Genomic DNA, 15,542 nt, shown 5'->3' with positions numbered 1-15,542 from the left:
GACACACAAGGTAAGAGCTCCAGTAGATAGCCAGCCACACGGGATGGGTATTTGGTAGAAGATTTCAGATAATTTGCAGATTTTTAAGGAAGGAAACAGGGAGCAGCGCTGTTCAGCGTCTGCTCTGCTTCATGGCTCCTCCAGAAGTTGATAGTGTTGGATTATTTGTAGTACATAATTAGCAGATTTTTATACACACAGCTTCAGCTTTAGAAATGTTAATTTCTTTTCTTCATCTCTCTCTCTCATTCACCCCAGAATAATTCACTGCTGAGTCACTTTAAAGTTGAAGTAACAAAACATCTGTTTACTCACAGTTTGTAGTTAGATTATATTCAGACAGGCTTATATATACATAATACTATACATTTGTATTATCAGCTCTTTCCATGTGCTTAGATGGTAATGGATGCTCACACCACCATAGATCCTCTCAGCTTGGGAGAGATCATGAGCTCCATGTGCTGTGCCTAACCCCCACAGGAAGTTGCATAGCTGTGTGACCTCTCTAAGTAATTCACATCAGAGGTCACAGAGTAATCACAGAGAAATAATAGGTGACAGTCAATGCATGTAAAATACAATACATTCCAACAAACCCCTTCTCATGCATAACTGTCATGCAATTATTTATTCATACAAAGTCCAAGCTTTATACGCAGATTCACAAAATGTTCTCTGGGTAACGGTTTGGTCATGATGTCAGCTGTCATCTCACTGGTGTGACAATATTGTAGACTGATGACCCCTTCTTTCGCCAACTCTCGAACATTGTGGTATTTCGTTGCGATGTGCTTGGTGCGTGACTGAACCTTGTCATTCTGTGACAGTCGGATGCAGCTCTGATTATCTTCCATTATCTGGATTGGTCTCTTTTCAGCTATTCCAAAATCCAGCAAAAGTTTTTCAATCCACATCAGTTCTCTGCACGCTTCCGATACGGCCACATATTCAGCTTCTGTAGAAGACAGACTCACAATACTTTGTTTATGACTGGCCCATGAAATTTGTACATTTCCATACATAAACACATATCCACTTGTGGATTTATAATCAGAATGATCCCCTGCCCAATCTGAATCACAGTAACATATTAGTTTTGGATTACTATTGGCTGAAATCTTTAATTTACAATCAATGGTACCCTTTAAATACCTTACCATCCTTTTAACTGCAGTCCAATCTGATTTGGTAGGTGAGCTGACCCTTCTGCTCAAAATTCCTACTGCATTTGCTATATCAGCCCTGTATGTGGTAGTTAGATATAAAAGCTTACCTATGGCTGATCTATATTGGATGTTATCTGGTAAAGGTTCTCTTACTGTTTTATCCTTCAGAAAATCAGTGATCATGGGAGTGCTTACAACTTGGGCATCTTGCATACCTAAACTTTCAATAAGCTCATTTATTTTCTGCTTCTGGCTTAGAAGATAAGAACCATCATTTTGTTTCTCAATTTCTATACCAAGATAGTATGATACATTACCAAGTTCTTTTATCTCAACATTCTGGTTTAAATATTTTACAATGTCCTTGTACTCTTGCTCACTTTCGCTTGCAATGAGCAGATCATCAACAAAAGCTAAAATGTATGCATATTGTCCATTTGTGCACCTAGTGTACAAGCATTTATCTGCTTCACCTTGCTTAAATCCTAAATTTGTCAATATTTCATGCAATTTTTCATTCCAACATTTTGCACTTTGCTTTAATCCATAAAGACCTTTGTTTAATTTACACACTAGCTGTCTTTGTTTTGTATTTATGAAACCTGTTGGCTGTTCCATGTACAAGTCTTCAGTTATATCTCCATGAAGAAATGCTGTTTTCACATCAATGTGGTTGACTTGCATGCCTTTTGAGACTGCAATGCTCAGAAGTGTTCTAATTGTCGTGTGTTTCACTACAGGTGCAAACACTTCATCAAAATCTTCTCCATATTTTTGAAGATATCCCTTTGCGACTAATCTGGCTTTATACCTTTCCACTTTTCCTTGTGCATTCCTTTTTAACTTGAATACCCATTTGCATCCTATAGCTTTCTTGCCAGGAGGTAATTTTGTAAGAATCCAAGTATTATTTTTATCCAATGCATCAATTTCTTCTTGTGCAGCTTTACGCCATTCAGCAGCTTCTTCTGCTGGCATTTTCTCAATCTCATCCCATGTTAAGGGCTCTTGAGCTTCTGCTGACTTTGTTAGGTACGACAGTCTTGGGGGTGGAACACCTTTGTTTTCCCTGGATGAGCGTCTGACAACAGGTTGGTCTGACCTTTCCGCATCCTCTAAATCTGAGAGTCCTTCTCCAATTGATTCCCCTTCTCCAACTGTACTGTCTCCTGCGATGATCCTTTCTGTGTCTGCTTCCTCTGCCTGTTCCTCGTTAGATACAGATGAGTTGCTTTCAGACATCTGCCTTGGTATGGCATTTATATACACTGGCATGTCTATTATGGTTCTAGTTTCATATTCTGGATGATAAGGCTCATCTGGGATAATCCAGCCTTTATCAACCCTTTTGTTTTCATCAAAATATGTAACATGTCTTATGCCAACAATGCCAGTTTTCAGATTCAAAATTCTATATCCTTTGTGTCCTGGAGCATAGCCAACTAAAATGCCCCTTTCTGTTGTGGAATCCAGCTTATGCCTTCTTTGCTTTGGTACATGAGCATATGCTGTACTTCCAAATGTTCTTATGTGTGACAGGTTTGGCTTCCTACCATGCCATGTCTCATGTGGTGTGCGCTCAGCGCCTTTAGTTGGCATTCTGTTTTGTAGGTACACTGCTGTGAGAATGGCTTCCCCCCATAGTCTTTTAGGGAGATTGCTATCTGACAGCATACATCTGGTCATTTCCACAAGTGACCTAAATTTTCTCTCTGCAACAGAATTTTGCTCTGGTGTATAAGCTACTGTTGTGATATGCTGAATGCCTTCTTGTTCTAGAAATGTGCGCATGCTTTGTGAAGTGAACTCACCACCATTGTCGGTCTGAAGAACCTTTGGTTTTCTTTCAAATTTATTGCTCACCATGGCTACGTATTTCTTCAGCATGTCTGTGACTTGACTTTTTTCTTTCAGCAAATAGGCCACACAGTATCTAGAGAAATCATCCAAGAATATTAGCACAAATCTGTTATTTCCCAATGATGGGATATTAAACGGTCCACATAAGTCACTGTGTATTAAGTCCAGTACTTTATTACTCCTATTTCCTGTGTATGCAGGAAATGAGGGTCTCACACCTTTTTGAGTAACACAGTCTATGCATTTCTCCATTTTACCAGTACCTGCACTGATTTGAATGCCAGTGGCTAGTTGCCTACTGTAAAGATCCTGGATCACCTTAAAATCACGATGTCCCAGGCGGCGATGCCAGATTTCCAGACTACATTTACCATCATTCTTCCTTACCTGCGCCAGATGTGAGGCTTCACCTGAAATGCTCAGTTTATAAACATCATTATGCATAAAAGCTTCAGCATACACTTCATCATTTTTAGAGATTGTGCACTTACTGTTTTCAAAATGAATCGCAAATCCCTTCTTATCTAATGTAGATACACTAAGCATATTGCAAACTGCTTGGGGAATATACAAGACATCACTTACAGGAATTTCTTTAACTTCATTAGACACTTTGCATTTTAAGAATCCAATGCCTTTTGCTTGGATCTTAGCAGTCCCTGCGTTTGCAGTATTAAGAATACCTTCTTCTGGACACATTTCCTGAAAGAAATCTTTACAATTGGTTAAATGGCATGTGCTCCCCGAATCCAAAATCCAAGTACTTTCATTTGAATTATTATTTACCATAGTCAAAGATTTTTCTGCCATTAGAAAGCCCTTGTGTTTATTATTGTCCTTCATACATTTCCTGGTTTGAAAATTCTTTAGTTCCATTGGCTTAGGTGAGCTAGAGGGAGTGTTTTGTGTTTCCTTACACCATTTAGATACATGTCCCTCCTTTCCACATGAGTAGCAAATCAGCTTGCCCTTGGGTGGAGTTTTCCCATAGCTCCGCCTTCCTCTGTTCTTTGCCAAGAAATTTGTTTCATTTCTCTCTGACTGACTTTGAGAACACATCTCCTCAGAATCATTAATTATGCATTCCTGCCTCAGTTTTGATGCTGCCTGTTCAAAAGATTGCCCTTCAATGGCTTCATTTACAGACCTAAAAACATCAAACTTCTTTGATAGTGAGGTAAAAAGAAATGCTCTTTTCAATGCATCACACATGGGAATTCCAGAAAGTTCTAACTTTTGAAATGAAGACATAAGATGCATAATGTGATCATTACACTTACTTTTATCCCTTAATTTGGTTTCATTCAACTCTGCCAACCAAATTGGTTGCTGTTTTGCATATGTAGTTGCATACATAGTTCTCAGTTTATATAAGATGTCCTTTGGTGTATCTTTTTCCTCCACTAATATGGCTTGTTTCTCTGAGAGAGCTTCCAAAAACATGCACTTCACATAATAGTTTGCATTGTCCCATTCAGCCATATTTTCAGCTGTTCTGTTTTGGTCTAAGCATATATTTAATTTCTTTGCTTGAAGGAGACATATGAATCTTAGTTCCCACTGCTGATAATTAAATTCAGTTAATTTAGGCACCTTGAGAGAGTGGAAAAATGGTGAATTTCCTCCCTCAGCCATTTTCTTAGCCTTGCCTGCTGTTTGGTGTGTGGGGGAGAGAGAGAGACAGACTGAATCTTTCTTTTAAAACTTAAGAGAAAAATGTGGCTTTTTTACTGCCTGGTAATATTTCTCTTTTTTTCAATTCCTGAGCCCTGGGCCCATAACCCTTTTGTTGGATTATTTGTAGTACATAATTAGCAGATTTTTATACACACAGCTTCAGCTTTAGAAATGTTAATTTCTTTTCTTCATCTCTCTCTCTCATTCACCCCAGAATAATTCACTGCTGAGTCACTTTAAAGTTGAAGTAACAAAACATCTGTTTACTCACAGTTTGTAGTTAGATTATATTCAGACAGGCTTATATATACATAATACTATACATTTGTATTATCAGCTCTTTCCATGTGCTTAGATGGTAATGGATGCTCACACCACCATAGATCCTCTCAGCTTGGGAGAGATCATGAGCTCCATGTGCTGTGCCTAACCCCCACAGGAAGTTGCATAGCTGTGTGACCTCTCTAAGTAATTCACATCAGAGGTCACAGAGTAATCACAGAGAAATAATAGGTGACAGTCAATGCATGTAAAATACAATACATTCCAACAGATAGCAGTACTATTAACTTTCCTATTTCTCAACTCACTCCTTCCATTGCTTCCTATTCACTTATCACATTTCTACCCTCTGTATTTGCTGTCCTCCTCTCGCTCATTCTCCTTAACAATCCCCCATAGCCTCTCCCACTTGGTTCCACCATTCCCAGTATCTCCCCCTCAGTCTCACTCCCGCTACCCTTTTAGTGCAACATCTCCTCCCTCTTTCTCATCCCCCTACTGTTCAGCCCTTTCTCTCCCCTGTCCTTTGATGGCTATACAAGCCCAGCAATCTAACGGGTGTCGAGGCAGCAGCAGGAAGCATGAGGGCAAAAGACGTGGCCCCACAATAAACAGCACACTGCCTTTATTTCTTGAGCTGTGCTCCCTCCCTGTGATGCAGCTGCGAGCAGTGCCCAACATGAGTCCACTTCCCATGTGCTCCACACACCGGAAACAAAATCAAATAAGTGCCACACACAGCTGCGACATGGAAGGAGCGCAACCCTGCTTCCCGCTGCTGCCACTTCAGAGCCGCTGCCCAGAAACAAACCATCAGACATAATGATCTGGGGTCATTCCATGCCAAGTGGTCTAAAATTAAAAAAAGTTCCCACCATCATGTTCTCCAGTTTTGTTCAAATTGTATCTGTTGTGTGAGTCAGGTGTTAAACGAAGTTTCCCAAAATTTGAGGTCTCTAACTGCAATAGTTGCAGATCTAGACCTCCTTTTCTGAAAGGTTGTCCGTCCATGAGCGTGTGACATTTACCAAAATGCCATTTTTGGGGTCTAATAAAATCCAAACACAGAAGAATGGCTAAAAAAATTCAAATCCTGTACAGTTTTTGATGCTAATTCCGATGAAGTACATTTTAACATTATGGATGCAAAATCCAGTCAAACAAGTTGACTCAAAGTGTGCATCAAAATTAGTTGCGGCTCATCGGAACATATTTGGACTAATATTCAGACCGCAACAACTTCCATGCAAACAAAGATACGGACTTGAAATTTTGAACAAGCATTATGCTTGTGCTGGACATAATACTGCCAGATTTGCAACTAACCAGCATCTATAACCGCCCTGCAGGATCTCTTCAAAGTTGGCACTGTCAGCGCAAATGGAAAAAATATACCAAAGTTCAAAGCCAATTATTAAAAAAAGAGTCTGCCTGAATCAGCTTGTGAACAGTATCATCTGAAAGAGAAAATTGTGCTCTACAACACTGATACGTTTTTTGTTTTGCAGTGCCACCATTAAGTAGCCATTTACTCAGGTCAAAGTATGTTATATTTAGTAAGCTTGATGATCTAATTTTTCTTCATTTCTAGGAAATTGAGTCTTAGTAGTCGCTTAAAAGTATTGATATAATTATTCATTCGTATTTTATTCGTTGATTGTCCAGTCGTTTATTGTGCGCTGTTATCAGTTTGGTCGTGCCATCTCAGGTGAATATTCCAGCTTAATAAATTAGTGATGCTGACCAGAAGTTTGGGGTCCTGGGATGCCAGTTTGGGAAGATTATCACCCCCTCCTGTTGTGTGTGTTTGTGTGTGTGTGTGGGGGGGGGCATCTTTACAACTGGTCGATGTGGCCCCTCAGGTCCAGTGCCCAGAAGAATCTGGGTCCTTGTATCCTTCCTTCGGACCCCTTCAGAAGAAGAGGGAAGCAAATGGAAGAGACAGCTCCTACTTCCTAGAGGAAATCTAGGTACCATATCATAAGTGGTATGAAGAAAAAAAATAAACCACAGTGGGAGATGTAATGCTGTAGCTCCTGAGGGTTAGCAATTGTGCAAACAACTTTATGAGAAAATACGTACAAGCAGAAATTGTCAGCTAAATGAAGTAAAAACAGGGTAGTAACAGGGAAGTTCATATGCTAATGGTCTGCATTAATCCCATTCTGGTTGCTTTTCCTGTAACTGGTAATCCATGCTCTGGTACCCTATGCTTTGTATTACTCTTTCAATTTATCGGCTTGTACTGCCTTGCGGCTGCACACTTCTTGGAGATGATTGACCAACTTTAGCTTTTCTCTGTCGTGTTCTTTTTCAGTTTTGAGAAGGCTGTTCTTGAATCTGGGAAAGTTATTAGGTGAGTATTAGCAAGAAGTACAAACTTCTGCACTCTAGAGAAAAAGTTTTTATCCCAGGTCTGTTGGTGATTAATTGTTGCTTCTTTTTTCAGCACTAAATTGCCAATAAGAAGAATAAAATCTTTGCCGGTAAGTCCTGGGTTTGATTGATCTGAGTACTGTGCCAGCCCAGTAAACTTTTCCTAAGTCAGGCTGCACAGTGGAATGGGGTGGGCTACTGGAACCCGAGCCCAAGCTCAACCAATATTTTGCCCATCTCAACATTCAATTCAAACTTCTATCTTAAAAGAGATTTTAATAGTGAGTGACTCTGTGTCACTGGTGACTAAACTTTGTGATACCATTCTCAGGAAGCTGAGGGTAGGCTTTTTACCATGGCATTCCATTTTTGAAAATATTTTGAAGTCTCTCTCTTGTATAAATAGAATATCTAGATGAGTGGTTTTATGCCTGATATTTTTTTACCAAACACAGTATTTGTTAGGTCCTGGAATATAAAGAGTATTTTCGAGCTGTTTGATTTTCCAGAATTGACTTTAGATATTCATGTTTCTTAATGTTGGGCTACTGAACTGTTTGTTATAAAAATTAGAAATATATTGCTACATTTCCATGTGAGACCAGTGATTAAAGACTATGTATGGGTTGAGGAGCTCTGATCTGCTTTTGTGTTTTCATTAAACCCAAAACATAACATGAATGCAGAATTTGAGCTGGTGGTAAGCTACATTCATGTTCCTGGATTTTGCAGTACACACTTTTCGGGTGTGGGGGGGGGGGGGGTATTTTACTTGTACCTATTATGAGCTAAGAATTTTTAATTGGACAACCGAGGTAAGAATTGATTACTTAGGTTGGTTGACCCAAAAATATTGAGATGGTACAATAAGAGAAGTGTCCTGCATGTACATAGAGGAAAAATTGGAAACTGGCCTAATATAGCATGATTTCCCATTTCACTTTTTTCATTCTGACACTGTTGTGCCATATTGTGGACAGGCTTGAGTTTAGTTGTCAGATCAGTATTCTCACTGAAAGTTCCTCAGCGTACGAACATATACAAATGTCAGGTGCTGGCTCTGTTCTACTTCAGTACCCTAACCAGCTTCTAGAGACATGGGCTCTTATCCATACTCCTAATTTCTTAGGACTAGGGTTAGCCCAAGAAGGCTCTAAGCTAGAATAATCCTGCCTTCAACTTTCTATATTTCTGTAGGTTTAAGCTGTTGTCACATGTACTAATGTGAAACTGACAAAGATTCACCTTTTTACTATTACAGCAAAAGCTTCTTGGTTGCAGTCCGGCTCTGAAGCGGACCAGTTCAGATTCACAGGATTTTGATGCCTTTCAGACAAGTGACATGGAGGAAAACAAGGAGAATGTATGTTTTACAGCCTTTTCTCTCAAGAAGCTCAAACCAAACTCCAGTGTAAAATACCTTTTAGAATGAAATGTAGTTAGATGTTGCATTATGAATCTTCAAAGGAGCTTTGTGAATGAGGTTCTGGTAGATGACTTGATGAAGGGTTATACTTGAATCTCTTAAGAATGTTTAGTTGGCCCTACAGCTCATCCACAGAGCTTGGTGGCACAAACCATGTCATGAAGATAAGGTACAGAAAGCCAACTCTCTCCATGATTGATTGGCCTCTTCTCTTCACAGGATTCTTTTCAGAAACAGAAAACCCGTAGGAAGAAGAATGGGCATTTGGTGAGGTCAGAGTATTTGTTGGTCCAGTCCACATGCTGATGGCCAAGCTGCAGCCACTTGGATAGCTTGACTTCTAGGGCCCTGCAAAAAATGCTTTTATAAAATCTTTTGGTAAGGGGGGGGGGGGGGGGGGGGGGGGGTTCAGGGGCAATGGAAGCCTAGAGGAGCCACCCCAAGCAGTTCATACTGGAAAACTTCTGGCCAATCACCTTCCAAAAGGTGCTTGCACCAGGGCATTTTATACTTTGGTACCGGAGAGAAAACAGAGCGAATTCCCCACCTTTTTTTTTTTTTTTTAATTTCTGATTATTGAAATCCTTTTTCTCACAATATACCGTCGTCTTTTCAGCCTAATGGAAGTTGGGGGGAATTGTACAAAAGGTGGTGTCTGTCTGTTCAGGAAGCAAAATAACTCTCTGAAAATTGAACAGAGTGGGATGAAACTTGGTATGTGGGAAAAACCAGTATAAAGACACATTGAGTTTGAAAATGGGCCTAATAGATGGGGGGAGGGCTTGTGAAAAAATAAGCCCCCCTCCCAAAAAAAAATGGCTAATGCATTTTTATGAAAGAAGGATTTCTAGTTTCTGTAGCAGAGAAATATTTTATATGCAGTGAAACAGTGGTTAGTGAACTCATCCTTTCAAACTGCCTCATTCATTTTCTACTCTTCCACCTCCTGCAACTTTCCCACCATCCTGCAAATAGCCCTTGTGCTCATAAATATCTGTCCACCCCTGCAACTGGCCTACCACAACTAACTACTCTCCATAGGCACACAGCACAAATACTATTTAGCATCCCCCAGATCGCTCCAGAAGTTCAAGCTGTTGCAGGTCAGTGGACACAGGCGGGGATAGAAAACATAGAAGTGTGCCCTGCCCTATAATGACTGTGTGTAACTTCAGCACTTAAGCATTTTTCTGCAGGAGAAGAAAGGTGCAGTGCTTCCAGGAACTTCAAGATCAGCACAGGCAGCTCTTCCTTATGAAAAAGGGTCTACACACGAAGGAATCATTACCTTCTACTACTATTTAGCATTTCTATAGCGCTACAAGGCGTACGCAGCGCTGCACAAACATAGAAGAAAGACAGTCCCTGCTCAAAGAGCTTACAATCTAATAGACAAAAAATAAAGTAATCAAATCAATTAATGTGAACGGGAAGGAAGAGAGGAGGGTAGGTGGAGGCGAGTGGTTATGAGTCAAAAGCAATGTTAAAGAGGTGGGCTTTCAGACTAGATTTAAAGGTGGCCAAGGATGGGGCAAGACATAGGGGCTCAGGAAGTTTATTCCAGGCGTAGGGTGCAGCGAGACAGAAAGCGCAAAGTCTGGAGTTGGTAGTAGTGGAGAAGGGAACAGATAAGAAGGATTTATCCATGGAGCGGAGTGCATGGGAAGGGGTGTAGGGAAGGACGAGTGTGGAGAGATACGGGGGAGCAGCAGAGTGAGTACATTTATAGGTTAGTAGAAGAAGTTTGAACAGGATGCGAAAACGGATAGGGAGCCAGTGAAGGGTCTTGAGGAGAGGGGTAGTATAAGTAAAGCGACCCTGGCGGAAGACGAGACGGGCAGCAGAGTTTTGAACCGACTGGAGAGGGGAGAGGTGACTAAGTGGGAGGCCAGCAAGAAGCAGATTGCATTAGTCTAAACGAGAGGTGACAAGGGTGCGGATGAGGGTTTTGGTAGAGTGCTCGGAAAGAAAGGGGCGGATTTTACGGATGTTGTAAAGAAAGAAACGACAGGTCTTTGCAATCTGCTGGATATGAGCAGAGAAGAAGAGAGAAGAGTCAAAGATGACCCCAAGGTTTCGAGCTGAGGAGACAGGGAGAATGAGAGAGCCATCAACAGAAATAGAAAACGGGGGGAGCGGGGAGGTGGGTTTGGGGGGGGGGAAATGGGAAGCTCGGTTTTGGTCATATTTAATTTCAGGTGGCGTTGAGACATCCAGACAGCAATGTCAGACAAGCATGCTGAAACTTTGGTTTGGATGCAAGGTGAGATATCAGGGGTAGAAAGGTAGATTTGGGAGTCATCAGCATAGAGATGGTAGGAAAAGCCATGGGATGAGATTAATGAACCAAGGGAAGAAGTGTAGATAGAAAAGAGGAGGGGACCAAGAACAGAACCCTGAGGTACACCGACAGGTAGAGGGATAGAAGTAGAAGAGGATCCACCAGAGTGAACACTAAAGGTGCGGAGGGAGAGGTAGGAAGAGAACCAGGAAAGGACAGAGCCCTGGAATCCAAGTGAGGACAGGGTATCGAGAAGTATGCTGTGATCGACAGTGTCAAAAGCAGCGGAAAGATCAAGAAGAATGAGGATGGAATATTGACCTCTGGATTTAGCCAGTAATAGGTCATTGGAGACTTTAGTAAGCGCAGTTTCGGTTGAGTGGAGAGGGCGAAAACCAGATTGTAGTGGGTCAAGAATAGCATGTGAGGAGAGAAACTCAAGGCAGCGGCAGTGAACAGCACGCTCAAGTAATTTGGAGAGAAAAGGAAGGAGGGAGATGGGTCAGTAATTAGAGGGACAAGTAGGGTCGAGTGAAGGCTTCTTAAGGAGAGGTGTGACCACAGCATGTTTAAAGGCAGCAGGGACAGTCGCAGTGGAAAGTGAGAGGTTGAGAATGTGACAGATAAAAGGAATAAGAGCAGGAGAGATGGCATTAAGAAGGTGGGTGGGAATGGGATCAGAGGAACAGGTGGTACATTTTGAGGAAGAAAGGAGAAGTGTAGTTTCCTCAATAGTAACTTCAGGAAAGGAGGAAAGGGAATGAGGGGAAGGAGAGAGAGGGGAACAGACTAGTGGAGGGAGAGGTGGTGAGGTAGAGAAAGCAAGGTTTATCTTTTCAACCTTGTTGTGAAAGAATTCAGCAAGGGTCTGAGGAGATAATGAAGGGGGGAGTTGGAGGGGGCACCTTGAGGAGAGAGTTCAATGTGGTGAAGAGAAGTCGAGGATTAGAGCCAAGAGAGTTGGTCAGTTGGATATAATAATCCTGTTTGGCACGTAAAAGAGCAGATTGGAAGGAGGTCAGCATGAACTTAAAGTGTAAGAAATCAGCAAGGGCCCGAGATTTCCGCCAGAGGCGTTCGGCGGCGCGGGTACAGGAACGTAGGTAGCGGATATTAGAAGTCAGCCAACGTTGGGGTTTTGTACGCCTTAAGGGCGGGTCATCAAAGGTGCAAGAGTGTCTAAGGCAGAGGATAGAATATTGTTGTAAGAAGAAACAGCCTCGTTGACAGACGTGGATGGTGCCACAGTAGAGAGGAGGTTTGAAGCATGGGAGGATAGAGATGAAGGGTCAATATCGTGAAGATTCCTAGATAAATTAGATAAGGTAGGACGGGACTGGGAGGGAGGAGATTTAAGTGTGAAAGTTATAAGATGGTGATCAGAGGCAAGGAAACTAGAAGGTGAACAGTTGGAGGAGAAGATGAGATCAAGACAGTGACCATTTTGATGAGTGGGGGAGGTGGAGGATGTTAAAGCGAGTAACTTGGAAATATAAGAGTTGGAAGGATCATTAACAGGAATATTAAAGTCACCAAGGATGAGAGAGGGGGAGGAAGGATCATGGAAGAAGGCAAGCCAGGCGTCAAAGTCACTGAGAGGATGAAAGGGACTTATCAGGGGGACGATAAATGACCGCTATTCGAAGAGGCAGAGGAGAGAAAAGGCGGATAGAGTGGACTTCAAAGGAGGAAAAACAGTGAGATTGAGGTGGAAGAAGGGGTTGAAATCTGGAGGAGGGAGAGAGATGTAGTCCAACACCACCCCCACGGCGGTAATTTACCTTCCTCTAAGGGAACCTCTAGGACGAGGACCTTGAATCAAGGATATATGCCTGCTCAGAGGGATCCAATGAACACAAGGACTCAAAAATTCCAGGAATCTGTGTGTTCCAGCCTGGAACATTTAGAAGTCAACATCTCAAGAGAAGGTGGTGCCTGAGGGGGGTCTGCCTAGAGCAAATAAGCCAAATGGAAAATGAAGAACAATCCAGGGAAAAAGGGGATTCTCTCAAAGGGGCTCAGCCATCTCTGGAACAAGCATTCCGAGGGAGCTCAGGCATCACACTGCATCATCATTACCATGTTTTTAGACTCTGCCCTCCATCACAGGTTGCACCCATCAACAAATCCTCACAGCCAAGTCACAGCCAGAGGTCAAAGAAACAGTGCCTGCCAAAAGAGTCCCTGAGATCAGGGAGTGCTGCCAATGATGCAGAGAACCATCAGAAGTACACTGGCCAGACATGGCATGACATTGCCCACAACTTGAACAGCACTCAATTCCCTCAGCCAGCATGGCCATGACACACCCAGTCCCACTAGTGCTGCTGCTGCTGGAGGAATAAGCCCTTTGGGAGCACAGAGAAGCATGTCAGTCCAGCTTACCCAGGTAGGGAAGTGCTGCACCATCACAACATACTGTGGGTCCTGGGAGCTATAAGGCAAATTAGAACAGACAGAGAACTTACAGCAGACTCAGAACACGGTCAGTAATTCTCCCCCCCCCTCCCCTCCCAATGAAGCCACTCCTGCAGATCCTGGGACCTTTTTAATTCTGGATAAGTTTTTTTTTTCAGCCAAAAGTGGACACTTTGATAGCAGTTACAGAGACCATGATTTCTGTGGAAGAGGACATTGCATGTGAGGACCTCCATGACCACAAGGTACATAAGTACATAAGCATCGCCACGCTGGGAAAAGACCAAAGGTCCATCAAGCCCAGCACTCTGTCTCCGACAGCGGCCAATCCAGGCCCGAAGAACCTGGCAAAAACCCAAAATTTAATAATGAGGGTGAAAGTGGCCTTTAAATAGAGATTTGATGATGTGGCATTGGTGCTTCAGACTTCTGTTTGTTGCTCTTACATCAGTAGACCTGGTCTTCAGTGGATTCAGCAAGAAATTGTACAGAATTAGTCAGATCCTGGAGCCCATCTAGAAGCAGGTTTCGCCTATCTAATGTCCTGTATGAACTGATTAGGATCCCTCCAATCTATTACAGTGAGGTGCCTGTTGCAGTTGAGAAATTAGTCAGCAAACATGTCCTCTTAAAAACCATCTGAAGCTTCCCTTTACCTTAGTCTGTAAAGGATGTGTGTGATAAAATCTGTGAAGAATTTTGATTATAATATGAAGGTTCAATATACAGTGAATTTTGATCATAGGATGAAGATGTATACATAAACTATGGTGGAGGTTTTGGCCAATGATTTGAAATTTGAATCTGATGAGACAGCTTTTTCCTCATAACAAACAAGAGGTTTGACTGCATTACAGATCTGAGGTCTTTTACTCCACCGATGTATGAATGTACAGAGAATTGTTGAGTTGGAGCCCATTTTTTTGTGGTTCCATTAATAGACCCCCCCCCCCCCCCCCCGACTTCAGAAAACTCGCTGTTTCTAATAGTTTTTTCGTTAGAAATACGGTATTCTGACTCCTGGAGCTGGAAGGAAGCAAAACAGCATTCATGAAAGGATGGGAATTTTGGGGAAGGAACCGTCAATGGAGACATGGGATAGGATACATACCTCAGCTCAACTACAGGAAATGGAGTATAAGACTCTCTTCATAGGACATGTGCAACACAGGTCCAGATAGAAAAGTGGTATTGGGGGAAGGGAAATGCTGGAGAGGATGTGGTACATGTGGAAATTCATATGAGGATATGCCCAAAGGCTCTATTTTTGGAAGGTGCGCTTAACAGCCCAACAGATCAGTGGTTGGACATATGGATGTACGTGTTTGGAGGGGGTGGGGTTGCAGTAGGGAAAAGACAGGTTTGGGGAGTGGGCTTTACTATCCCTTGAAGCTAGGGGCAATCTGACAAAATTCTAGAAGAGGGTTCAGCTGCCATCAATGGACATACTACACAAATTTGAAGAAAAAGATGGAAAAAGTATCCGCATGGGATAACTTGGTATGGAAAACTATGGGATCTATATGAGGCATAGAAGTATAAATAAAGGGAGCAGGTAGAATGGCTGTGCAGGAGGGGGTGAGGTAGGTTGGGAGAGTAGGCAGGAAAGGGGGAGGCAATTTGGTGGACATTATGCAATTGAGTACTGGAGGAGCCAACACTGAGCAGAATTGGCATTACTCGGATATGTGGTGTTTTGGTTCTGGTTTGCTCACTGAGGGGCCCTTTTACTAAAGCTTAGCACATGCTAAATGCCAAGAAGCCCATGTTACATCCCACAACTTCTGGGGAATGCTAGGAAGGAGAAATTAGATCTTGCTAATTTTCTTTTCTCTAGCCCCACCAAATCAGTCCAGAAGCCTGTCCATGATTCAAGCAGTTCTTTGCTGGTTTGTCTGAGTCATCACAAATTAAGCACTTTTTCTTGTTAAAGCTCTTTCTCTGGTTACAAAGTACTAGTGAGTTTCTGGAATGAAGACATTCTAGTATTTGTGATATTCATAGGTTTCCATTGTTTTGTTAAAATACTGAAGTATTGGAGCCGCACCTGTTT

At 42.2% G+C, this 15,542-nt stretch overlaps 1 protein-coding gene across 3 annotated transcripts in view; it reads left to right on the top strand.

Annotated features, from left to right (window-relative positions):
- Positions 1 to 15,542, top strand: part of LOC115459789 (M-phase inducer phosphatase 1-like) — a 167,919-nt gene that overhangs the window by 34,105 nt on the left and 118,272 nt on the right. For all 3 annotated transcript variants that reach the window (XM_030189565.1, XM_030189563.1, XM_030189564.1), the window contains 3 exons: positions 7,306 to 7,344; positions 7,438 to 7,474; positions 8,626 to 8,727. In XM_030189565.1, the coding sequence (XP_030045425.1) occupies positions 7,306 to 7,344; positions 7,438 to 7,474; positions 8,626 to 8,727 (178 nt within the window). The remainder of the gene's footprint in view (positions 1 to 7,305; positions 7,345 to 7,437; positions 7,475 to 8,625; positions 8,728 to 15,542) is intronic.

The sequence above is a fragment of the Microcaecilia unicolor genome, unplaced genomic scaffold (genome assembly GCF_901765095.1).
Source record: "Microcaecilia unicolor unplaced genomic scaffold, aMicUni1.1, whole genome shotgun sequence".
NCBI classification, from domain to species: Eukaryota; Metazoa; Chordata; class Amphibia; order Gymnophiona; family Siphonopidae; genus Microcaecilia; species Microcaecilia unicolor.
Note: the sequence above shows the minus strand (reverse complement) of the source record. Positions and strands in the feature narration are given on the sequence as shown.